The 27504-nt window shown below is 35.0% G+C and overlaps 1 protein-coding gene across 2 annotated transcripts in view; it reads right to left on the minus strand.

Moving 5' to 3' along the window:
• The window catches only part of LONP2 (lon peptidase 2, peroxisomal), a 98785-nt gene that overhangs the window by 31550 nt on the left and 39731 nt on the right, over positions 1-27504 (minus strand). For both annotated transcript variants that reach the window (XM_007450633.1, XM_007450634.1), the window contains 3 exons: positions 8433-8583; positions 6458-6584; positions 2652-2785 (listed from right to left, as the gene is read on the minus strand). In XM_007450633.1, the coding sequence (XP_007450695.1) occupies positions 2652-2785; positions 6458-6584; positions 8433-8583 (412 nt within the window). The remainder of the gene's footprint in view (positions 1-2651; positions 2786-6457; positions 6585-8432; positions 8584-27504) is intronic.

The raw sequence follows: 27504 nt of genomic DNA on the forward strand, positions 1-27504 counted from the left end.
CCTGTGTCCCCTGCATCGGCAGGCGGACTCTCAACCACTGCGCCACCAGGGAAGCCCTCACCCGCCTTTTAAACTCTGTTATTTGTTCTGACAGTTAAGACCCCACAAACACAAAGACAACTGTTCACAGACCAGTATTTCTGGACCTACTCCAGAAAGTCTGTTCGATATGCTGAGGTTTCTGCCTGTCTTTAAAGCTTGTGGCCTGAAATTGCTTTTCTTCCTGGCAGCAACTCTAGGTCCAGCAATACTTTTAACATTAAAAATAGCTCCCTCACTGCATTACTTGAAATTTCTAAAACAACTTCTATTTTAGACTCTAATTTTATGTAATTCATTTCTTAATGAGCAACTTTCAGTTACTAAGCTAGCTGCATTTGAACTTTGTGGCATGAGAACCCAATAGAGACTTTTTTTTGGTAGAAATTTTTCTTTTGGCTTGGGTGAGGTCATAAACATCAATTCAGGATACCTTATAATTATTTTACTAAAATCTGGAGGAGGGTCACCTACATACTCCAGGGTATCTTACAATGTAAGACCCAGCTTGGAGCCCATGTATCTCTAATAAGAACTACAATCAAAATCATCCTCTCAAGAGACAAGTACTTGTCCTAGTTATTTATTCATTATGGGTGTCCTAGGTAATATCTTAACCACCCAATTCTGCTTAACTATGTTATCTTTTACGATTTGTTCTGTGAATCATGGATTTAAAAAAAAAAAACCAAATAAATGTTACCATGAAACACTGGATGTTCTCACACGGTTCACAAGCTGAACAAGTTCTTGAGTATTTCTGGGTCACCTTTAAATAGCTAATGTGGTCACAGACGTTATTAGAAATATGCTAATGGATGTATATAAGCACTGTATAACTGTGGAATGCTTCTCTTAACATCAAATCCCTCTGTATGTGTTATTATAAATTCCAAAATAAACTGTCTAAATCCTAAACACAATTTTCAAAATGTGTTAACCAGATAAACTCATTTCACTCTCTGCCTTTCTATTATATCACAGACAAGAACAAAAGGACACAGGCTTGGGTGCCAGAGGCCACAGCACAAAGGGAATGTTCTAAGAATAAAAAGGGGAAACTCGTGAGGATCTAGCCCTTATATTTAGAAAGGGAGAAAAGAGAAAAATACATTAGTTCTACACTGTCACTGTCAGCTACACCGAGTGACACAATTCTTAATAGGCTATCACTCAACCTAGGGTACTTTTAAAAAATTCGGATTTCTGAAAATGGTGGTCTGAACATGTGTTTATCTTTAAACTTCCTCTCCAAATCCTATTAAAATGACAAGAAACAAACAAACAAAAAGAATAAGCCCACAAGAACAAAAAGAGTAAGAAAGAAGAAAAGAGATGCTGACAACATTTTGGATAAGCGCAAGTAGATGGGCAAGAAGTAATAAACACTTAGCAGGCTAGAAAATGTGGAAACTTTAATGTCTGTGAGGGCGGGGGTGTGGTGGTTATCCACAAAGGCTCAGGAATTTGAGGTACTCCTGAAAAGATGGGTGAGAAGTAGGACTAAAGACAAGTTTTTTAAGTCTCTGTAAGAAATTATTATGGGTTTAAGATCCCTCTCCTACTCCACGTAACAAGGGCCACCCCCCCGCCCCAATTCAACAGAAGTTGGGAGGTTCACTCTCTGGAGAAATGAACCAGTGAGGTTCTAGGCACAGTGCAAGCAGGGGTGAAACACATGTGAGGAAGAGGAGGATTTGGGAAAGTCTACTCGTTGGATGATACTGCGGTTGAATGTACTGCGCTTAGGAACAGAAGGAGAAGCAGGGGAGATGTTTAACTGCATCTGTTCTACTGAGCTTACCACAAATTATATGGTTTGTGATATGGTTCTTCAGCCATATTCATCAAAGTCCTTTCTAGAAAGAGCTATGGAAATGGTAGAACATCTAATAAGTCTCTTTACTATGAAAGAGTAAAGAGATTCTCTACTACTCAAGTCTTGTGTGTGAAAGCAAATTTTGGCAACTACGCAGCAGCATGGCCTGGGGCAAGAAGTTAAGACATTTTAACTGGGCACCATAGGAAATGTCCACATGTCATTAACCCCTTTTTTTCCTTGTCACCACCTCCACAATTCTTTTACAAAGTAAAAATAGGTTAAATTACATCTTAAATGTGTATCTATCAAAGAAAATGTGTGAGAAAAACAAATATTACACATGAAGCTATTCCAGAGAACAAAGATCTGCCCTTGCAGTACTTGGACAGTTTGGATTTTATTTTTCTCTTTTCTTTTTTCTTTTTACTGTCGTAGCAACTTTCTATGCTATAAATATTGAATGACTTAACAATATGGGTCAGAAGGAAAAATGAGAACGCCAGAACTCAAACATAAAGTGTACCGTCATTATAAAGCTGGAGAAAAAATATCCCTGAAGCATTAATACTAAGTATTATTCCTGCTAAAACTCTGTATTATTTGTAGAAAAGAATCCTCTGGATAAAATACATCAATCATTAAGTTTTACTTACTCACTGGATGCATTTACCAGTGGAGAAATATGTGCCATTGCTCCAAGGACCACCCCACACTATCCTTCCACATCCAACTTTTTTTGCCATTTACCCCTAGCCGCCAAGCCTGTGGGCACCAGATCAAAGTCACAGACCTTCTCCCTCAGCCACATCAGGACGGTCCAACCTGGCCTCTCTGTGCTGTCCCTCTGCCACCTTCACAGCAACAGCTCGGCAAATGGCCCCCAGCTTCCTGTCCAGAGAGCGAACCCCTGCCTCTCTGGTGTACCTGTCATCAAAGAAAAATATTTTATTTTTGGCTAAACACCACCTGTAAAAATAGAAGTCATGCGATTAACAACTATCCTAAAGGAAGTGTACATTTAAAAGTTTATTACAGTTTCTTGAGTACTAACTGCCTCACCTTTAAAAATTCCTCTGTAAAGTATTCTTATTTCTTAAATATTCAGAGTATTTCCAGCTACAACTTTTCCTTTTATATAGAATATCTTGGACCATTACACTATACGTAAAAGTGAATTATTGGTTCTTCAATTTATAGCGCCAAAATAAATTTAGCAGCACATAAAACATGATTTACTCCTTGATGATATGTGTAAGTGCTTTCTTAAAATCTGTCAATTTAAGAAAATTCTGATAAATTTATTATACATGAAACATTGCTGAAAGAATCAGAAAAATAATTTTTTTCCAAACTAAAGCAAAAATAATTTGAGACAGTCTTTACCTGGAACTGTGCTAATTACCTCTATTTAGTGTCTTTTCATTGTAGAGACTTCTAAAGAAAGAAATATGCTAATGATGCAAGCATTGTGATATAGTGGAAAAGGTTCTAAATGTGGTTAAGCAGAGCTGTCTTAAAAAACATATTATGTTAGACTCAAATTCCATAAGCCACTTCATCATCCTTTATACAGTATAATCATTTTTGGCCCCCCAGCTCTGGATGAGTTTGAATGGACAAAATCAGCTAGAGAATGCAGTTTTATCTGAAAAACTGGATTTGATTAGGCAGTCAGACATATATTCAAGACTCTGGGGAAGCAGATTTTTTAAGTTCTGAGAAAAGACAAATAAAATTCTTGGCTAAACACTCTAAAGTAAAAAACTAATTTCAATCAAAGGAATAGGAAGATAAAGGAATAAAGTCCATATTATACAAATGCATGTAATTTCAGTAAGAAAGAAAATAGGGAGGCACTTTAAAAATAAACCAATATGTAAAAACAAAAACAAAAACCCAATGTAGCTTCCTAGACAACTATTTGATGAGCTCAGATGAAAGGGTTTGGACAAAAGATGAAAGAAAAGGGCCTGAAGATGCTTACAGAGGGATGGTCTGAACATACAGAAATGGTACCAGGAAGTTCAGAATGAACTGGAGCTTGCCAAAAATAACAAGGACATCAACAACAACAACAAAAAACTTTTTTAGGTGTTTGGAACAATCATGGGCTAGGAACTAATGCAGACAGTATAATATTAACAGCGACTGGAGGAACATAGACACATCAACTGCTGGTTTGGTTTAGTAATTTTAAACCAAAAAAGGAAGAATCACCAGTGTCAAATAAGAATTGGTTAATGTTTCCTAACTATGACTAGATGATCATGAAGACGCTAATTTTCAGAGGACATAAAACTAACGTACTGGATGATAATCAAGATGAAAAAAATCAATTTGCTGCAATGGTAGCTGAAACTAACATGTATATTAAAATATACATAATTATAAACGTCTACATCTGGGCTTTAAAAAATTCAACCCTATAAAGATGGAATGAGATAGACCAAGTGCAGCAGAAATTCAAAGAACTAAAGGTGTTGGGTAACTATATGTGCAATAGGCAAGAGGATAACCTAAAAAAGCTAAGAATCTTGAGACAGTCATAAAATAATACAGTCAGAATAAGAAAATCAGTGGTCTTCTTACACCGTGAACTGTTTAGGCTATGTCTGAAACACTGAGTTCTGCTCTGGGTGTTTATTTTCAAAGAGACATTGACATCACAGAAATCTTTCAGAAGAAGACTAATCAGGAAGGTGAAAAGTCTTGAAAGTGGGTCAAGAGGAATGGTAAAGAGAATAGGACAGGAGATCAGCTCAGTGCTTTGTGACCACCTGGAGGGGTGGGATAGGGAGGGTGGGAGGGAGGGAGACACAAGAGGGAAGAGATATGGGAACATATGTATATGTATAACTGATTCACTTTGTTATAAAGCAGAAACTAACACACCATCGTAAAGCAATTATACTCTAATAAAGATGTAAAAAAATAAAAAAATAAAAATAAAAGAGAATAGGAATATTTAGCCTGAAGAAGAGAACATTTATGGGATGTGGACCTGACAGCATTTTTTTTTTAATACCAGAAAGGCTGTACAAGGGAGGAATTAGATTCTAGGTGTACATATAGGGCAGAATGAGAAAACTATAGGGAGGTAAATATAAAGACTCTTTAATAACAATTATATTTACTCACCAAGGAGTGGTTTGCAGTAAGCACTGTAATTCAAGCAGTCTAGTTACCCTGGGAGGTAAGGAGGACTAGATGACTTCTAAGACTTCCTCCGATCCTCCCAAACATTATGGGTCTATAACTACAACACAGGAAAAGATGAAAATCTATGTCCTAAGTTGGGTAACTCACTAAATACCCAAAACTTGCCTGGAGTAGCAAATACCTGTGCTGTTTTTACAACAATTAAAACTGCTCAGAGAAATTTCCTAATGTTCACAGCTTTTAATAGCTGATGTTTTGAGCTAACAAGTATATAAAAAAGAAATAATTCTCCAGGCAACAATTGGGAAATACAAATAGTGATTATTCTTCAAGTCATTAGTATTTAGTTCCAGATAAGCTATGAATGGATATTTTTCTCTATCACTCATATTTTACAGATGGGGAAGCTATCAAAAAGGTTAAGTGACTTGTTGAAAGTTACCCAAAGACATGAGAGGTATTATCTGGAATAATGATGTTTTTGGAAGACTCTGGCGCAGAAATCACCTACTTTATTTCCCCTGGCATTATCCACACAATAAATCACAAGTTAAGAAAAGGAACTCCTAGGTCAGATTGAGTCTTACTTGTTTCATAAGTAAATTTTAAACAGACTTCCAAATAGACTTCCTTAAGAAGGCTGGCTTAGATCAAAAAGCAGCCTGACTGGCCAAACTCTAAGTCAAAGTTCAAAACAGAGGGAGACTTCACTTCTTTTGAAAAAACAGTGGTTACTGGGAACGGGCTGCATGAGGAGTCCTGGCAGCCTGACACAATTTGCCAGATGATGCAACAGACCTGCAATACTGAGCCAGGAAAACTGTGAGAGGCTATTGTAGATAGAAATTCTCAACAGGATATATTTTCCATTCAAACATGCAATCTATAAATCAGACTCAGCAATACTCAACTCAGATAATTTATGTGCTGCTTGCCATGGGCTTAACTACTTGGTAGCTAACTCGGGAAAATACCTTCTCTGTTGTTCTGGTGTTAATTCCGAAGATGAAAACACTAAGGATTTTTTTTAAATCTCTCAAAGAGAAGAAAAGAAAATCTGAATAACTTAAAACTGATGTCTGAAAGTACCATCTCACTCTCAGGAGAATTCAAGTTTCAAGATCCTGGGACATAAAAGGTGTCTCAATATTTTCCATGTTTTTGGTTGTTAAATTTATCGAATTAATCCTTTATACTGCAACAGTGGAAAAGTTGAAATTCTGGCTCAACTGAAGTCCTTAGTTAGCTATGAAGATACTCTAAATGCCTTCCCTGTGAATTTCTGCCTAATACAGAGCCCTGTGTAAATCAATAGTTATGGAAATGCTTGCTGGGAATCTGCTGGAGAGAGAGAAATGGATGCTGTGAGTTGCCAGTGAAATAGGAATCTCGTTTTCAGATTTGAACATTATCGAAGCCTCAGGACGGCTGACTAACCTGGTGATGATGTCGAGAGTAGTAACCTGAGGGATCTGAATCTGCTGAGGAGTCAGCCCATGCTGTTCCAGTTGCTTCGGGATCAAGTGCCTGTGGGCAATCTCTATCTTTTCCTCTTGTGTATACCCTGGAAAAGAAGCGATTTTGCTTTGTGATTATTCACATTGCTTCCACAGTGCCATGCTTCATTAATAAATCCAACACAGATGCAATGGATCTTGGATTTAGAATGAATTTAAGTATGACTTCAACTAAGATTATAATCAGAATAAAGAAATTTAATCTCCAATCAATAATTGTTAAAATTTCCAACTTTTTCACAAACAAAATAAGCACTTACTAAGTAAGCACAGTGTTTGAAAAGTCTTCTGATTAATGATATATCTCTCAAAGAAGAGAAAAAAATCTCAGTTTCATTAACTTAGAGATAATTACCTCAAGTCAAATGTGAGTTTTTATTATTTAATAGGAAAATAATACATCCCTTTTCTTTAGCATAATTTGACACATAATTGAAAAAACTGACAGCAGCAACAACAGAGACCTCAATTAAGACTTCAAGGGAAGAGCTGCAAAGGAGCTATTTCCAGAACTCCGACAATAAACCTTAGCAACAAACAAAACAGAAACTAAGACTTCCCTATAAAAGTTTTATTCCTCACATGTTGGAATTATACATATAATATTTAAAAGACTTCGTGGTCTTATCTACTTAAAAGCCTCAACGAGTATAAATTTACTTTGTCTTTAAAACAAATGTCCCCCACAATAATTGCCCCTTTCCATTTAACAAGCAAAAATTAAAAAGATGAATTGACAAGGCATCTTTTGAGTAGAAAAAGGAAATTAAAAACACCAGAAATGCTAGAAGATAGGATAACCAGAACTGCAGAAGAAGGTGGCATCATATGTTCACCTCTGCAGCAGCTGCCCTGATTATTTCACTTCACGTTAGTATATCTTATGGATTTTGATTTGGAGTTTCCAGGCAACTGGATCTCATTACTTACTTTAGTGTTATAAATAGGCACAAAGCAAGTTTAAAATTCTCCACCATATTTTAAAATTAAATACAGAGGCCTGCAGGGTTCGCAGATAACTAAGAAATCCAATTATCATTTACTGGAGGGTGAAAATATATTTCAGTTTAATATGAAATATATATTTAGATTATACTCTATTTTTATTTTAAAAAATACCCACTGACATTTGATCTCTTCTAGGGAAAAATAATTCTGAGCAATTTAAATAAGGTGAAAACACTGGGATTTATTTAGTGTTAGTAACTAAAGCACTTTTTTTACACACTCCAGTGAAGGAGAAGACATGGTAAAAAAAAAAAAAAGTATATAACTACTTGGCAGATTCTACTAAAAGGAAGAAGAATTTAAAAGCACCCTGTATGTTTATATAAAAATGAGGCCAGCTGTAATAAAGAGAAAGTTTTAGGACGTATTTCTTAACAAGAATAAATGATTACTTTCCAAGAGATGGTAAAAACTTCAAAATCTGATAGACAGGAAGCTACACTGGGTATGTAAAGACCTATTTTTGTGTTTTAGACACAGACTTTAAAAAAAAGAAATTATTTTTATCTATAATTTCAGAAATTGCTTCAAAGAAGAATTATCTTGTTTTGCATAAAAATGATCATTCTTTTATGCTAAGTTAAAACTGAAAGTGTTATGCTGTATACAATGTACATACACTCTTGTCTGTCATGGTTAAAACAAACAAAATTTTGCAAAATTTTGTAGCCTTTGAATCTACAATATATAAAAGCTGGTTTATATGCCAGATTCAGAACTTCTGAAGATCATACACTGGCAAATCAACTTTTTACTCAAAACTCCACAGCTTGACCAGTTTTAAAGAGTTATGCTCAGAAAAGCAAGAAATAGCTTTTTATTGATCAAAATCATTATTTAACAATCATTATTTAACAAAATAATGATTTTGTTTACAAATCAAGTACCTGGCACCTGAATGATCTCCATTCTGTCCAACAAAGCAGGTGGAATAGTAGCAGTGGTGTTGGCAGTAGCTATAAAAAGAACTTGGGAAAGGTCAAAGGCCACATTTAGATAATGATCTGTGAAGTTATGGTTTTGTTCAGGATCCAACACCTGTGGGAGAACAATAAACATTTAAACAGATTCAGTAGTTCCAAAAGAAAGCCGTATAAATTAAAACATGATATTTCTGCTCAATACAGTTAGTTTGGGAAATATGGGGATAACACTAAAAACTAAACACTAAAACTAAAATTTTTTGAACATATGTAAGCACAAAGAAGCAAAAATTAGCCATTCAAGCTGTTCTCAAATCTACTAATGACTCACTGTGTGGCCATAAGTAAGTTATCAATCCTGCAGAACAAGTTTCCCTCTTGGTAACACACCCTCTCTTACCTGCTACGGGAATATTAAGTAAATCCGTACAGCATTTTGAAATTCTTCGGTAACTGGTAAAATAATAATTAGTATATTCCTCCTCAAACATTATCAGAAAGTCTTTAACAGGTTTTTTTTTCTTTTGGTTGCATCACGGCACGTGGGATCTTAAGTTCCCTGACCAGGGATCGAACCCACGCCCGCTGAAGTGAAAGCGCGGAGTCCTAACCACTGGACCGCCAGGAAATTCCCCTAACAGTTTTTTAAAAAGTAAAACCTTTCTGTTTATAATGAGCAAAATATTACTATCTCTTAAAAATATTTTAGTTGGATAAATGAGATAATTTACCAATTAGGTTCTTAAAACACTGAACAATTGTATGTTAAGGAGAATATATCTTCTTAGATTACTGCTCAAATGCTCCAAGTCGTAGGCACTCGCAGTGAAGAGGCCTACACTGGACTTAAAAGAAGGCAATGAGTGGCTTCCACATGTTCTAACCTTCAACATATTACCACTTTCACTTAGACTAGGTTAGTATAGATATAAATAGGGTTGACATGCACAGGCAAAAAGGAAGCAAAATGACTAAAATACTTACCACTCACAATTTTATTATACAACTATCTTTTCCTTGCTTCTTATTCCCTTTCTAAAGTTTTACTTGTTTTTAAATATATCCACAAGTTAATTCGAAGCCCTTTACTCTTGAAAACTCTTGAATGTTTAACTTTTGTTAAACATTCATCGTTACTGGCAACTCAGTGTGTATCTAGAATACAATTCCTAGAAAGTTCTACTATTCATATTTTCACAAGACTTAATAATGTTTAATGTTATAAAAATGTTACTTTCAAGTCATCAAAGACAATTCTAATTATGTTCAGTATAAATTGGTTAAGTGTAATATTACTGTCTACCAACTACCTGAAAACTGTTCATCTATGTATGGCAATCTTAGTTAAACCCACTGTCTAGTTAAATAAAAAAATATCATTTAATAGCTATAATTAAATTTAATACATACATGTTGGATATGTTACAGTTCAAGTGAAGTAATTTTCTTTTTTCCCTTAAAATTTTAAGACACTGAGGTTTTGGGACATCCCTGGTGGTTCAGTGCTTAAGAATCTGCCTGCCAATGCAGGGGACACAGGTTCAAGCCCTGGTCCAGGAAGATCCCACAGGCCGTGGAGCAACTAAGCCTAGGGGCCACAACTACCGAGCGTGCGCTCTACAGCCCATGAGCCACAACTACTGAGCCCACATGCCACAACTACTGAAGCCCGTGCACCTAGAGACTGTGCCCCACAACAAAAGAAGCCACCTCAACAAGAAGCCCACGCACCACAACGAAGAGCAGCCCCTGCTCGCCACAGCTAGAGAAAGCTTGTGCACAACAACAAAGACCCAACACAGCCAAAAGTAAATAAATAAAAAATAAATGAATTCATTAAAAAAAAAAGACACTGAGGTTTTAAGAAGTAGAAAAGTTAATAAAGCAAGGTTCCTGAGTTATGTCTGAGGTCTTTTAAAGTGTATTACAGGATACCTAGGTTATGAGGACAGAAAATCAGTGATGCCCAATTTGCCTACCTCCGTCTTTTGTTTAGGAAAATACAAAAAGATATGTAGAGTTTAAACAACATCAGAAATACTAATCATTAGTCTGCCAGATAAAAAGCATTTCTAGGAACCACTACTCAGATGAAACCTTAAGGTAAACTGGTGAGTTCATGGAGGGACAAGAATTACAGTCGGAACTTTCTAGCCATCAAACCTCCACTTTTCCCCCAAACTTCAGAGTCAGGGCTTCCATGGCCCAACTCACCCACATAAAAGAGCAGATTCCAAGAATGAACAGAGCTGTTTTTTCTCTTCTCCTGATTAAAAGGTATTTCTACATAAACCCGAAACTATAATTCCTACCTACGGAGTATGACTAGGAATGGAAACAGCTGTGATATGACATTTTATTCTTAGGGAGGTGAAGTCAGAGGTGGGATAAACTCTGGGAAGAGGTGTACGCTGAGAATTTTTCTTCAGTAAGTTTCTGGCAAAAGAAGAACTACAGATGTTGGTAGGCAATCCAGGAATATATTCCACTTATTACACATGATGTGGCAACTGTCATCTTTAAGTATGATAGTATGGTGATACTTTTTAAAAGTCTGTATCTTTTAGGGATGCTAAAATATTTATGAAAGGATATGATGTCTGGAATTTGATTCAAAATAAATAGGAGTGGGATGAGGGAGAATGGGTAGGAATAGATGAAATAAGATTGGTCATGAGATGGTAATTGTTAAAGGTAGGTTGTAAGTTTTATGGTTCATTATCCTATTTTATCAACTTTTGTTATGGTTGATATTTTCCACAACAAAAAGTAAAAATAAATAAATAAAGTAAAATAAAGTAACTAAAATCAACTCTGGAAGCCACATACAAATACTATAGAAATTAAATCAGTGATGATGACAAAGTTGAGAAAAATGTCCAGAGCATAGCAGAAAAAGGCAGTAAAGCTATGTAGGGGAAATATATGGAAAAAATAAAGATATCTAATTCATAGATAATTGATATAACTAAAGAAGAGGTCTCAGCAAATGTAAAATCAGATATAATTAAAGAAATAACCAAGAAAACATTCTAGAAGACTCAACACTACAGATTGAAAAGCCTTAGACTCCTCTTGTGCAATAATAAATGGCAGAATATTAGGATAACAACTACAGAATTTTCAAACAAACTTATGACTACTTTAAAATGCTTTAAAAATATTTTATTACACAGAATACCTGCCACAACACATAAGTTACAAAGGATAACGAAGTGAACACCTGTGAACCAACTACCCAATTGTGACTGCATCTGTATTTTGTGTTTAGATCAGCGGTCACCAAAGTGGAATGTTTAGAATAACCCACCAAAGTGCAAGTAGAAAATATGAGTACATATATTCATCTTTATGTATCTATAAATACTAGAAAGAAATTGGTTTTTAAAATATTTAATACACAAAATGAAGTAATGCCCTTACTTGGAATACATGTTACACACATGGGATATTCTAAGAGAAGAGTAGAAATCCCATAACATACCAGGCTGATGTGTGGCCCTCACTCATCTGCTTTAAATGTAATTATAGCACAACTGCAGTCCATGTGCGCCTGATTAACTGTTTTTACAGAATATAAATGGATGAATGGAGTGTTTAAAAAAATTCCTGCAAAGTATCATTAAAGATAATAGAGGCAAAGATGTGAACAACAAGAAAATGATAAGAGTTGACACATTTACTTCTGGAATAAGCTTTGATAGCCACATTATAAAATAAAAACAATTATCTAATTAGAATACATTGTTTTCACTAAAAATAATTACTTTAAAAAATTTATTCTGTGTGTGTTGTACATATAAATATCTAACATTAGTACAATGGTACATTTATGTTATGTTTATATTACATATTTATCCTTTGTTATGGATTGAACTGTGTCCCCTCAATGTGACTATATTTGGAAATAGGGCCTTTAAGGAGGTAATCAAGGTTAAAAGAGGCCATAAAGGTGGGGCCCTTGTCCAATATGACTGGTGTCCTTATAAGAAGAAAGAGAGAGACCAGGGATGCATAAGCACAGAGAAAAGGTCATTCAAGGACACATTGAGAAGGCAGCCATCTGCAAGCCAAGGAGGAGACCTCAGGAGAAATCAAACCTGCCAACAACTTGATCTTGGACTTCTAGCTTTCAGAACAGTGAGAAAATACATTTGTTTGTTTTTTTAAGCCACCCAGTCTGTGGTATTTTTGTTATGGCAGCCTTAGCATTCTAATACACCCTTATTACATATGTATTTATATTACAGAGAGATATATTTTCAAAAATTTTAACTGATGGAATATGTGAACAAAACATATGGGGATTACTGGTGCAGACAACAAAGAGATATTAGCAAATATAAAGGGCCCCAAAACATAACCTATAAACAAATCCATAAAAAAAAGTAACCTGAAGATATATTCCATCTGAACAACAAATATATCAAAATAAAAGGATCAGAAGCAATGAAATCATTTAAGACCAGAATTCAAACTAAATGTATGAGCACGCACTTTTAGAACGAGGGACTAAGGAAGTCTGAAAATCTGCTCCTCCATAAAAGCAATGAGAACTGGCAAATGTTGTCAAAATCAACTTTTTCAGTATTCTAGAAATTAACTTGCAACAACCTGTTTATTCAGACTGGGCCCCGCAACAAAAGAAGCCACCTCAATGAGAAGCCCACGCACTGCAACGTTTTCTTTTTTTTTTTTTTTAATAATACACAATGTATTTATTTATTTATTTATTTATGGCTGTGCTGGGTCTTCATTTCTGTGCATGGGCTTTCTCTAGTTGTGGCAAGTGGGGGTCACTCTTCATTGCGGTGCGCAGGCCTCTCACTATCGCGGCCTCTGTTGTTGCGGAGCACAGGCTCCAGACGCGCAGGCTCAGTAATTGTGGCTCACGGGCCCAGTTGCTCCATGGCATGTGGGATCTTCCCAGACCAGGGCTCGAACCTGTGTCGTCTGCATTGGCAGGCAGATTCTCAACCACTGCGCCACCAGGGAAGCCCTGCAACGTTTTCTTATTCAAGAAAAACAACTGAATCTCAGTAAATAAAACAAGCTTTATGGTCTATTAACTTGCTTTACTCTCTCCTCTTCTCCCAAGTTCATGGTAGCCTTGAAAACTAATAGCCTCACAACCACAACAGCTGTGAAAACCAGTTGCCTAGCAACCCCTATAAGGGGCAGAATAAGATTAGAGCTCCACAGAAGCCACATCCCCAGAGAATGTCACCCACCTGTCTGAAAGTTCCTTGGAAAGGCTCAATTCTCAGGATTTATTTTTATTTGACCTGACTCAGAGAACACTCTGTGTGAACAGCCCTATACTCAGGGCATTTGTCAAAAACAACCGACAGCAATTGTTTAACACTGCAGCTGCCTGAGGCACCGCTACCAGTTGGGACTAACAAGAGGCTGATCAAAAAACTTAAAGAAAAATATCTGGGTGATGAGATATTCATACAGGCTTTTGAAAAGCTCTGAAATATTCCTAGGAATCTAGAAGGCTATATATATGTATAGGACTCTAAGTATGATCAGGAAAGATCTGAGAAAAGCTTCAACGCTCACCTCTGGCAGACAATGAAGCTGTATAAAAGCAGGAAGCGAAGGCTAAGGTAGAGTTATAAACTCTGCCCAAAAGTGAAGCACAGAGCCCCTTGGAAAAGAGTGGGAGACCTACTGATTCAGGCACTTAAGGAAATCTCTGTCCTACCATTAGTTGACCACTAAACAAGCAACTTCAGTGGCCATCCATGACAAAGAATACAGACTTTACAGAAAGAGACCAGGAAAAACACTAAAACAAACCAAATAACAACAACAACAAACCAACAAGTCCTTGAGGGAGGGGGAAATCTAATTATATATTTAAAAATTATAACATTATATATGTTCGGTTTCAACAAAGAAATTATGAGACACATGAAGAAATACAAAACTATGGCCTAACATCAGTAAAAGAAAAAAAAAACAGTGAACAGAAATTGTCCCTGAAGAAGCCCAGATGTCAAACATCTTAGAGATTTAAAATCAGCTATTGTATATATGTTCAAAAAAACTAATGCCACAACACGGATGAACTTTGAAGATATTATGCGAAGTGAAATAAACCAGTTACAAAAAGACAAGTACTGTATGATTCCACTTATATTAGATGAATAGATTAGTCAAACTTATAAAAACAGAAAGGAAAATGATAGTTGCCAGGCACTGAGGAAGGAAGAAATGGAGAGTTGTTGTTTCATGAGTATAGAGTTTTGCAAGACAGAAAAGTTCTAGAGATTGGTTACATAAAAATGTGAATAGGGCTTTCCTGGTGGCGCAGTGGTTGAGAGTCTGCCTGCCGATGCAGGGGACATGGGTTCGTGCCCCGGTCTGGGAGGATCCCACATGCCACGGAGCAGCTAGGCTAGGCCCGTGAGCCGTGGCCGCTGAGCTTGCACGTCCAGAGCCTGTGCTCCGCAACGGGAGAGGCCACAGCAGTGAGAGGCCCGCGTAATGCAAAAAAAAAAAAAAAAAAAGTGAATATACCTAACACCACTGAACTGTACACTTAAAATGGTTAAGAGGACAAATTTTATGTTAAGTGTATTTTACTACAATTAAAAAACAAAACTAAAGGAAACCACATCTGAAGAACTACAGGAAACTATGAAAACGATGTTCTAACAGATAGAAAATATCAATAAAGAGACAGGAATCATAAAAAAAGAAGCAAATAGAAATTTTAGGATTGAAAAATATAGTAACTTAAATAAAAAATTCACTAGATGGGCTAACTAGCAATTTTAGCTAGCAGAAGAAAGAATCAATGAACTTGAAGATAGGTCAATTGAGATTAATCAATCTGAGGAACAGAAAGAAAAAAGCAAAGAAATGAACAGTGCCACAGGGACCTACTGGACATTAGAAATATTACCAACATACTCATATTGGAAGCCCAAGAAGAGGATAAAGAGAAAGGAGCATAAAGAATATCCAAAAAACATTAATTGACACATCTAATAAGCTCAACAAACCCTAAGTAAACTCAGAGATTCACACCTACACTCATCATAGTCAAACTGTCAAAAGACAAAGAATCTTAAAAGCAACAAGAGAAAATACTGTTTTCGTTAAGTGCAAGGGACCCTCCATAAGATTAAGAACTGACTCTGCATTAGAAACCATGAGGATGGAAAGCAGTAAGAGGACATATTGAAAGAAAAAAAGACTCAACCAAGAACTGTACATCCAACAAAGCTATCTTTAAAAGATGAAGGAGAAATTAACACATTCCCAGATTTTAAAAAAAGAAAAAACACTGAAAGAATTTGTAGCTAGCAGACCACACTGTAAGACATATTAAAAGCTGAAGTGAAAGGTCACTAAACTGTATCCAAACACACACAAAAAGAACACTAATAAAATTAATTACATCAGTAAATACAAAAAACAGTATATGGGAAGGGGGAAGGGATAAATTAGGAGCTTGGGATTAACATACATACACTACTATATATAAAATAGATAACCAACAAGGACCTACTGTATAGCACAGGGAACTATATTCAATTTTCTGCAATAACCTATATGGGAAAAGAATCTGAAAAAGAATGAATACATGTACACGTATAATTGAATCACTATGCTGCACACCTGAAACACAACATTGTAAATCAACTATACCCCAATAAATTTTTTTAAAAAGACAATAGAATGCATTTTTGTTTGTGACTTTTATGTTCTCTTATCTGATTCAAAAAACTTCATTAAATGATAATTACAGCTGACCCTCACTATTCATGGACTTTATATTTGCAAATTCACCTCCTTGCTAGAATTTATTTGTAACTCCAAAATTAATACTTGTAGTGCTTCTGCAGTCGTTTGCAGACATGGTACAGCACATCACCCAAGGTGCATATTTCCAGCTGAGGTCAAACACGATGCTCTGCCTTCTTATTTTAATTCTCATATTCTAAGCAAGGATCCTCCTTGCAGTCTATTTAGTTCCAGGTTTTTTGCATTTTTGTGTTTTTTGTTAGTTATTCTGCTCTTTTAAAAGCCCCAAAGGCAGTGCTGAAGTGCTGGCTAGTGTTCCTGTGAGCAAGAAGGCCATGATGTGCCTTACGGAGAAAATACGTGTGTTAGACAGCTTCATTCAGGCGTGAGTTGTAGGGTTATGGTCATGAGTTTAATGTTAATGAATCAACAATATATATTAAATATATAAATAAGGCAACTTTAAACAGAAACACAAATAAAACAAGGTTATGTACTGATTGACGACAGACTGGCTTGCAGGAAGCTAACCCTGTATTTCTCCAAGGAGCAATAATTCAGTATTTGCTACTTCAGTGTTTGCTGTAACTTTATAGAACATAACTACTGCAAATAATGAGAATCAACTATATACTACTGTGTTGATGAGCTTACAGTGTATAGAGATGTATTTTCTATGAGAAGAATGGTACAAAAAAGGGCTGAGGGAAGGAGGGCTTGTTGAAACTAAGTTTTTACATACTATTTGCAATGATTAATTTCATGTGTCAACTTGGAGAGTGTTTTGGATGAAATTAATATTTACATCAGTGAACCTTGGGTAAGTTTGCCTCCATAATGTGGGTGGGTTTCATCCAAACAGCTGAAGGTCTGAAAAGAACAAAAAGACTGGCCTCCTTGAGCAAGACAAAATTCTCCAGCAAACTGCCTTCAAACTTCATCTACACTATCAGCTCTCCTTGGGTCTCAAGCCTGCTGGCCCACACTATAGATTCTGGACTTCCCAGCCTCCATAACTACATGAGTTAATTCCTTACAATAAATCTCTTTACATGAGTATATCTAGATATCTATCACATCTGTAGATATACATGGATAGAGATAATCTATATATTATACATAAATATATCTATATATTCAATAATAGGTAAAACTGGGAAAAGATCAGCAAGGACATAGAAGACCCGAATAGTACCATCAACCAATTAGACATAACAAACACCTAGAGGGCAATCCATCCAACAACAGCAGCAGTATACATATTCTTCACGAGTGCACATGCAAACATTCTCCAGGGTAGACCATAAGCAAGCCATTAAACAAATATCTATATTTCAAAAGCCTGAAATCATACAAAGTATACTCTTTGACCACCATGCAATAAAATTAGAAATGAATATTTTTTAAAAATTTGGAAATTCACAAAAATATGAAATTAACCCCTAAATTACAAGGGAAATCAAAAAGAAATCACAAGGGAAATTGGAAAACATTTCGAGATGAATAAAAACAAAAATATAAGTTACTAAAACTTATGAGATGCAGCTGAAGTAGTGCATATGAAGATATTGATAGCTGTAAATGCATATACTAAAGAAAACACCAAATCAATAAACTAACCTTCCATCTTTAGAAAGGAGAAAAAGAACAAACTGAATACAAAGCAAGCAGAAGGAAGGATTAGAGAATAATCCTTAAATAATTGAAACTGTGACAAGAAAAACAACTGAGAAAAATCAACAAACCAAAAGTTGGTTTTTTGAATAGTTCAATAAAATTGACAAACATTTAGCCATACTGAGTAAGGAAAACAAGGACATTCAACTTACTAAATCAGGAATGACACAGGTCACATTACTATCAACCTTACAGAAATAAAAAATAAATAAGAGTATACTATAAACAAACTTGTATGCCAAGAAATTTGATAATCTAAATGAAGTGGGAAATTTTCTAGAAAGATATAAACTATTGAAAGTAATCTGTCAAAAAGTAATAGAAAATCTGAATAGATCTTGCCATTCCTATCCATCATTGTACTGGAGGATCTAGCCAGGGCAATTGGGGGGTCGGGGGGGAAGGCATCCAGACTGGAAAAAAGTAAAAGTATCTCTATTTGCATATGACATGATCTTGTACATGGGAAAACTCTAAGGAATCTACTAAAAAAACCATCAGAACTAATAAACAAGTTCTGAAAGGTTGCAGAATACAAGACTGATATACAAAAATCAATTTGTATTTCTTTACATAAGCAATGAACAATCTGAAAAAGAACTGAAGAAAATAATTCAATTTATTTTCTTCAATAGTATCAAAAAGAATAAAACACTTATATTTAATAAAAGAACTGCAAGACATATGCTCAAAAACCAAGTTGAAAGAAATTAAAGAAGATCTAAATAACAGAAGGACCCCCCGTTCATGGATTCAAAGAATTAATATTATTAATATGGCAATATTCCCCAAAGTGATCTACAGATTCAACAGAATCCCTATCAAAATTCTATTTAGCTTTTTTGTAGAAAGTGACAAGCTGATCTTAAAACTTGTATGGAATTAAAAAGGACCCAGAAGGGCTAGGCAATCTTGCAAAAGAAGAACAAATCAGGAGGATTCACACTTCCCAATTTCAATAATTTTTACAAAATTACAGTAATCAAGATTGTGTGGTACTGGCATAAAGATAGAAATATGGATCAATGGTACAGTTGGAAGTCCAGAAATAAACCCTTACACTTATAGTCAACTGATTTTCCACAAGGGCAACATTACATGGAAAAAGAAGTCAACAAATGGTGCTTGTGACAACTGGATATCCACAAGCGAAAGAATGAGGCGGATCCTGACATTTCACACCACATACAGACATTAATTCAAAATGGATTATAGATCTAAATATAAGAACTAAAACTGTAAAACTCTTATAAGAAAATGTAGGAGTAATCCTCATGATCTTGGATTAGGCAATGGCTTCTTAGATATAACATTAAAACCAAAATAACAAAAGAAAAATACATATAAATTAGACTTTATCAAAATTAAAACCATTTTGTGCCTCAAACAACACCATCAAAAAAGTGAAAAGAAAGCCCACAAAACTGGTGAAAACATTTGCAAATGATGTATCTCACAAGGGATTTATATCCAGAATATATAAGGAACTCAACAAGAAAAAGACAAATACCCAATTAAAAATGTGCAAATCATTTAAATAGATATTTCTACAAAGAAGATATACAAATAGCCAATAAACACATGAAACAATGCTCAATATTATTAGCAATTAGGGAAATGAAAATCAAACCACAATGAGCTATCACTTCACACATACTAAATCAAATGGATGGCTAAAATAAAAAAGACAGACAACAACAAGTGTTGATGAGGATGCAGAGAAACTGGAACCCTCATACACTGTTAGTGAGATAGTAAAATAGTGTAGCCGCTTTGGAAAATAGTTTGTAAGTTTCTCAAAATGTTAAATAGAGAATTTTCATATGATCCAGCAATTCTACTCCTAGTCATACACTGAGTACTGAAAACCTATGTTTACACAGAAACTTGTACATGCATGATCACAGCAACATTATTCAGAATAAGCAAAAGGTGGGAACCATCCAAACACCCATCAACCACTCAATGATAAATAAAATGTGGTATATATTCATATAAGAGAATACTATTTAGCCATGAAAAGGAATGAAGTTCTTATGCACACAACATGGAGGAATCCTGAAAACATTATGATAAGTGAAACAAGCTAGTCTCAAGAGGCCACATATTGTATGATTCTATTTATATGAAATATCCAAAACAGGCAAATCCACTGAGACAGAAAGATGAGTGGTTTCCAGGGGCTTCTGGTGGTAGTGGGGTATGGAGAGTGGCTGCTAATGGTACATGGGCAAAGACAATGTTCCAAAATTAGATAATGTTCATGGCTGTACAACTTGTCAATATACTGAAAACCAGAGAATTGCACATTTAAAGAGGTGCATCTTATGGTTTGTGAATTATATGTCAATAAATTTATCTAAAAAATAAAGGTGGGAAATATGTTTACAAAAAAGAATACAAAAACAAGACACTCTACACACTTATTAAAATGGCCAAAATCCAAAACACTGACAACACCAAATGGTGGTGAGGATGTGGAGAAACAAGAACTCTCATTCATTGCTGGTGGGAATGCAAAATGGTACAGACAACTTGGAAGACAGTTTGACAGTTTCTTACAAAACTAAACATGCTTTTTTACCTTATGACCCCAGCAATTGCACTCCCTGGTATTTACTCAAGTGAGCTGAAAACTTACGTTCACACAAAAACCTGCACACAAATGTTTACAGAAGCTTTATTCATAATTGTCAAAACCTAGAAATAACTAAGATGTCCTTCAATAAAAGGATAAACAAACTGTTGTACATCCATACAGTAGACTGTTATTCAGTGATAAAAAGAAATGAACTATCAAGCCAGAAAAAGACATGGAAGAATCTTAAATGCATACTACTAAGCGAAAGAAGCCAACCTAAAAAGGCTATATACTCTGTAATTCCAACTATATGACATTCCTGGAACAGAAAAAAATATGGAGACAGATCAGTGATTGCCAGGGACTTGGAGAGAGGGAGGGAGGAATGAGTAAGTGGGGCACATGGGATTTTTAGGGCTATGAAACTATATTCTTTGATACTGTAATGGTGGATACATATCATTTACACAGTCATCAAAACCCATACAATGTACAACACAAAGTGAACCCGGTGTAAAGTATGGACTTAAGTTAAAATAATGTATTAATACCGACTCATCAATTTTAAGGGGAAACTGGGGGAGGGAGGGTGAGAGGTTATATGGGACTCTTTGTGCTTTCCACTCAAATTGTACTGTAAACCTAAAACTGCTTTTTTTTAAAAAAGCTATTAATTTTTAAAAAAAGAAAGAATATAAAAGTTAAAAATAGTTTCTGATAAAGATTCATAATGTAAAAAAATTAAATCCTCTAAAGTAACTAGGTAGTGAGATGAGGGACAGATTACTGTGTATTAATTATTTCATTTTATACAAGGGAGGGACAATATATTTCATTTATGATGTTGATACTTAGAGAAACAGAGATGTGTGATTTGTAACTGAAAGGTATCACAAGTAGTATTAAAAAACAGAATACATGCCTTCTGATCTAACAAACTGTCCATACAGTTAATGACATAATTCAAAGGAAAAATACTAGTACCCTTTTTTAAAAAGGGGACAGAAAACAACCAAACCACATATGTCAAAAGTCCCAACATACCAGTTAGTACAATATTTGAAAAGCCTATTGAACATCCAGACTTCCAGGCAGAGTCAAAAGTAATCTAAAAATTGATTATATGAAATACTAATAAAACATAATGAAACAAGAAGGTTAAAAATTCAAAAAAACCTGTACCTGGTATACACTAATAAAAAGGAAGGATGAACTGCAAAAGTATTACCAACCTAAGGAGAAACCAAGGTAAGAATGGTACAAAGAAAATGGCTGTAGTAGATAGCAGGAAATGGACACAATGATGACATAACAAATAAATACTCTTAAAATGTAATTAAAAAATTAGAAATTATAAAGTGAAACTGACAGAAATAAAACTGTCGTGGCAAGTTTAATGCACTTCTGTATATCATAACATGCAGAAAAAATAAAGCTATAAACCTAGAGAATAGCAATCTCATAACACATATATATACTCTTGTTAAAATATTACTGTATTCAGATATATATGTATACACAGACACACACACACAAACTATCTTTCCTAGAATCTATGAAATATGTATAAAAATGGTTCCTCACTAAACTCCAAAATTAAGAAATTTAAATTACATACTTAGACAACACATAAGTGGTAGACAGTACATTAGAAATTATTTAAGTTATATACTTAAATACATAATAAACATCAAAATTATAACATAATTATTAAAATACAAAAACAGTGAAAGTGGAAGTCAAAATTTTAACTACAGGCAGCTTAGAATAGTAGGTTTACAATACAGACAGCCCGACACCCTCCACCAGATGATACCACAGGACCCTTCTTTGAAAATACCAACTGGTCTAAGAGATAAGATTTACAGATCCTTAAATTTGGGGAACCCCACCCCCAATTTTTCACTACCTGATGAAGCCCACCAGGTATCAAGCCTCACATGTGCACACAAAATGTTCAATCATCTTAATGTCACACCTTATATATATATAAAGAGACATTGAAGAATCACCGAAGATTGGAGGAAAGCCCTAACATAAAACACATGGGCCAAACAAAAAAGGTAGAGAGACAAGGTGATTAAAATTAATGAGTTTACTAGCAAAGTTGTAGGATACGAGGTTAATATACAAAATACAAATTGTACTCTTTCTTTATATTAGCAATTATCAAAAATTGAAATAAAAAATAGCATCAAGAAATAGGAAATAATTTGGGATAAATTTGATAGAGTGCAAGATCTGTATGCTGAAAGTGAAAAAACATTGCTGAGAAAGTTAGGAAGACCTAAAAAAACCCCAGAGATATGATGAGAAGAAACAATATTTTTGAGAAGAAACAATATTTTTAAGATGACAATTCTCCCCAAATGATCTACAGGTTCAAATGAAATGCCAATTAAAATCCCAGCAGAATCCCAGCAGACTGTTTTGCAGCAATTGACAAACAGATTCTAAAATTTATATGGAAATGCGAAGAACCTAGACTAGCTGAAAAACTTTTAGACAAGAAAAGCAAAGCTGGACAACTAACACTAAATGATTTCAAGACCTATTATAAAGCAACGTGATCAACTCAGTGTGGTACTGGCATAAACATAAATTAATGGAACAGTATAGGGAACTCAGAAATATAAAACACACATTTGACAAAGATGTCTAAGGCAATTCAATGGAGAAAAGATACTTTTTTTGACAAACAGTATTGGAACAATTAAATATCTATATGCAAAAAGAAAAGGAACCTTGATCCCTTACTATGCATCATATACAAAAATTCACTAAGCATGAATCATAGACTCAAATGTTAGAGCTAAAAATATGAAACTTGTAGAAGAAAACATAGGAGAAAATCTGTGTGACCTTGGTTTAGTAAAGATTTCTTAATTACAACTCAAAAGAAACCATTAACAAAATTTTTTAAATTGGACTTTATAAAAAAACAAAAACTTTTGCTCTTCAACAAACACTGTCAATAAAATATTTGAAGAAAATATCTGAAAAATATGTACCTGACAAAGGAAATCTATGTAGAACACATAAGGAATTCTTACAACTCAACAATGAAAAGACAACTCAATTAAAAGGGAAAAGTAAAATTGGAATCTCACCAAAAGACACAAAGGATGGCCAATAATCACATGCAGAGATGCTCAACAAGTCATTAATTATTAGGGAAATGCAAACTAAAACCACAATGAGATGATACAACACACCCACCAGAATGACTAAAATTACAAAAACTTACCACATATCAATTATTGGCAATGATGTGGAGCAACTGAGACTCTTACACACTACTAGTAGAAATGGAAAACAGCATAATCATTTTGGAAAACAATCTGACAGTTCCTTAAAAAGTTAAACCTATACCTACCACTTTGCCCAAGCCATTCCACTCCTAGGTATTTATTTATCAAAAAGAAATAAAAATATATGTCCATACAAAGACTTGTATTAATACATGTGTATTCATAGCAGCTTTATTTGTAACAGCCAAAACTTGAAAAATCCAAATATCCATCAAAATGTGAATGGATACACCATCTCTTGTTGCTTCCAAAGGTTTTTGTTTTTCAGCATTTTTACTACATTATGTATCTACAGATTTGTGTTTATCGTACATGAAATTCATTGAGCTTCTTGGTTGTGTAGATTTATGTTTTTCATCAAATTTGGGAAGTTTTCATCCATTATTTCTTTGAAAATTTTTTCTGCTCCCATCTCCCTCTCCTGTCCTCTTTTGCACATATTGGTGTCCTTCACAGTATCCCACATTTCCCTGATGATCTGTTCATTTTATTCATTTTTTAAATCTGTTCTTCAGATTGTATAATCTCCATCAATCTATCTTCAAATTCACTGGTTCTTTCTTCTATGAGTTCAAGTCGACTGCTGATTCTCTCTACGAATTTTTCATTTCAGAAGTGGAACTACTATGTTCATTATCTTGATTATTTGTATGGCTTCATAATTTATACATATGTCACAGTTTGTCAAATTGTGCATTTTAAATATACTCACTTTACTATATGTCAATTATACCACACCCTAGAGCTGTAAAAAAAATTAATCAATAAAATATCTTTAAATAACAATTTGTTAAAAGGGTGAGCTGCTTCGGTTTAATGAGTGGCAATCAGTTGACATCTCAATCTGAATGCCCATCTCCATTTGTGAATTAAACTGCCCAAGGCTAAGCATACATTTTGTAGAACATTCAAATGTTTTCATTTATTTCTGGCAAAACAGAATCATTAATATAAAGGAGATTCCTATATAATTTTTAAATACTGTCTATTCCTTGTGTAAAAAATAGGAATACATAACTTGCTAAATACTGGTAAAATACTTCCCTAAATGGACAGGATATTTTGAAAAGTGCCTGCTCCTGGAAACCTGGGATGTAGATAGTAAACCCAATGCATTATTTCTCAATTCATTTGTCAAATTTCTATTTCTCAACTTATTTTTTCTCAATTTACCATTTACTGTCTACTTCTCTCAAGTTTTTTTTTTTCTTTTCCTTCTTTTACTAGTGAATCCAGTGGGGGGGGGTTGTAGAGAAAGAAAGATGACAAGAGCCAGGATTTGGGCCACACGTTTGTCTGATGATTCCCTGATATAGCATCCCTGAGATTGGCAGCAGAGGACAAGAAACGCTTGGAGATTATCCAGTCACAAATTCATACCAAAAATTATCCCAACGCATTCAAGATTAGTTTTCATGTAAATTTAACCATGCAATCCAATCACCACCAAAGTCTAATACCAGGAATTTTAAATAGTATAGAAATGAGAAACAATAATTTTGGTTGAGAATATAGCTAAGGGCAAGAGGGCAGTGGGTAGTCTGGTGGCAGCTGGTGCATGTATATGTGGGGGGTAGGGTGGGAGGGTAATACAGGAAAGACAAAAAATGGAAGTGGGTATAAAAAGAAAAGAAAAAGCCTAACAAAGACATTAAGATATTTTTGTGTAATCTGCAACTATGCCTTGGGCACTGGTAAAAATGGTTGCTAGCATTGAAAAGTAATGATTAACAAGTCTTAAGCTTCCCTAATTTAGCTTAGCTCATCTTTCATTGCAGTCTTTCCCCTAACAGGAGATGGCACAGAGAAAAGGAAAGCAAAAAAATGGGTATGAGTCTTCACCTACTCTTCTCTCATAACATCAGTATTTAAGGCATTTTTTACTCTGCTAGTTTCAGAATTTAAATTGTAAACATAGCATGTGATGAGATGAAAAATTAAGATAATATCCTGGACTTCAAGTTTTTCATTTATAAAAGTTTAGAGCTGGATTTTCCTAAGTCTCTTTGACATTCTTTGACGATAGTTGTACATCTTAGATGATAATATGTCTGTGGTATCTAAGTAGTAAATATACTACTTGATTTAATTACTAATTGGATTTGGTTGTTTTTTTTAACATTTTTATTGGAGTATAATTGCTTTACAATGATGTGCTAGTTTCTGCTTTATAACAAAGTGAATCAGCTACACATATATCCCCATATCTCCTCCCTCTTGCATCTCTCCCCCCATTATCCCACCCCTTTAAGTGGTCACAAAGCACCGAGCTGATCTCCCTGTGCTATGCAGCTGCTTCCCACTAGCTATCTATTTTACATTTGGTAGTGTATATATGTCCATGCCACTCTCTCACTTCATCCCAGCTTCCCCTCCCCCCCCTCCATGTCCTCAAGTCCATTCTCTACATCTGCGTCTTTATTCCTGTCCTGCCCCTAGGTTCTTCAGAACTTTTTTTCTTTTTCTTTTAGATTCCATATATATGTGTTAGCATACGGTATTTGTCCTTCTCTTTCTGACTTACTTCACTCTGTATGACAGACTCTAGGTCCATCCACCTCACTACAAATAACTCAATTTCGTTTCTTTTTATGGCTGAGTAATATTCCATTGTATATATGTGCCACATCTTCTTTATCTGTTCATCTGTCGATGGATACTTAGGTTGCATCCATGTCCTGGCTACTGTAAATAGAGCTGCAATGAACATTGTGGTACATGACTCTTCTTGAATTATGGTTTTCTCAGAGTATATGCCCAGTAGTGGGACTGCTGGGTCATATGGTAGTTCTATTTTAGTTTTTTAAGAAACTTCCATACTGTTTTCCATAGTGGCTGTATCAATTTACATTCCCACCAACAGTACAAGAGGGTTCCCTTTTCTCCACACCCTTTCTGGCATTTATTGTTTGTAGATTTTTTAAAAATGGCCATTCTGACTGGTGTGAGATAATACCTCGTAGTTTTGGTTTGCATTTCTCTAATGATTAGTGGTATTGAGCATTCTTTCATGTGTTTGTTGGCAAACTGTATATCTTCTTTGGAGAAAAGTCTATTTAGGTCTTCTGCCCATTTTTGGGTTTGTCTGTTTGTTTTTTTGATATTGAGCTGCATGAACTGCTTGTAAATTTTGGAGATTAATCCTTTGTCAGTTGCTTCATTTACAAATATTTTCTCCCATTCAGAGGGTTGTCTTTTCGTCTTGTTTATGTTTTCCTTTGCTGTGCAAAAGCTTTTAAGTTTCATTAGGTCCCATTTGTTTACTTTTTTTAAATTCCATTTCTCTAGGAGGTGGGTCAAAAACAGAGTGTTCTGCCTATGTTTTCCTCTGAGAGTTTTATAGTGTCTGACCTTACACTTAGGTCTTTAATCCATTTTGAGATTATTTTTGTGTATGGTGTTAGGGAGGGTTCTAATTTCATCCTTTTACATGTAGCTGTCCAGTTTTCCCAGCACCACTTATTGAAGAGGCTGTCTTTTCTCCATCGCATATTCTTGCCTCCTTTATCAAACACAGGTGACCATATGTGCGTGGGTTTATCTCTGGGTTTTCTATCCTGTTCCATTGATCTATATTTCTGTTTCTGTGCCAGTACCATACTGTCTTGATTACTGTAGCTTTGTAGTATAGTCTGAAGTCTGGGAGCTTGATTCCTCCAGCTCCGTTTTTCCTTCCCAAGATTGCTTTGGCTATTTGGGGTCTTCT

The sequence above is a fragment of the Lipotes vexillifer genome, unplaced genomic scaffold (genome assembly GCF_000442215.2).
Source record: "Lipotes vexillifer unplaced genomic scaffold, Lipotes_vexillifer_v1.1 scaffold943, whole genome shotgun sequence".
Taxonomy (NCBI): domain Eukaryota; kingdom Metazoa; phylum Chordata; class Mammalia; order Artiodactyla; family Lipotidae; genus Lipotes; species Lipotes vexillifer.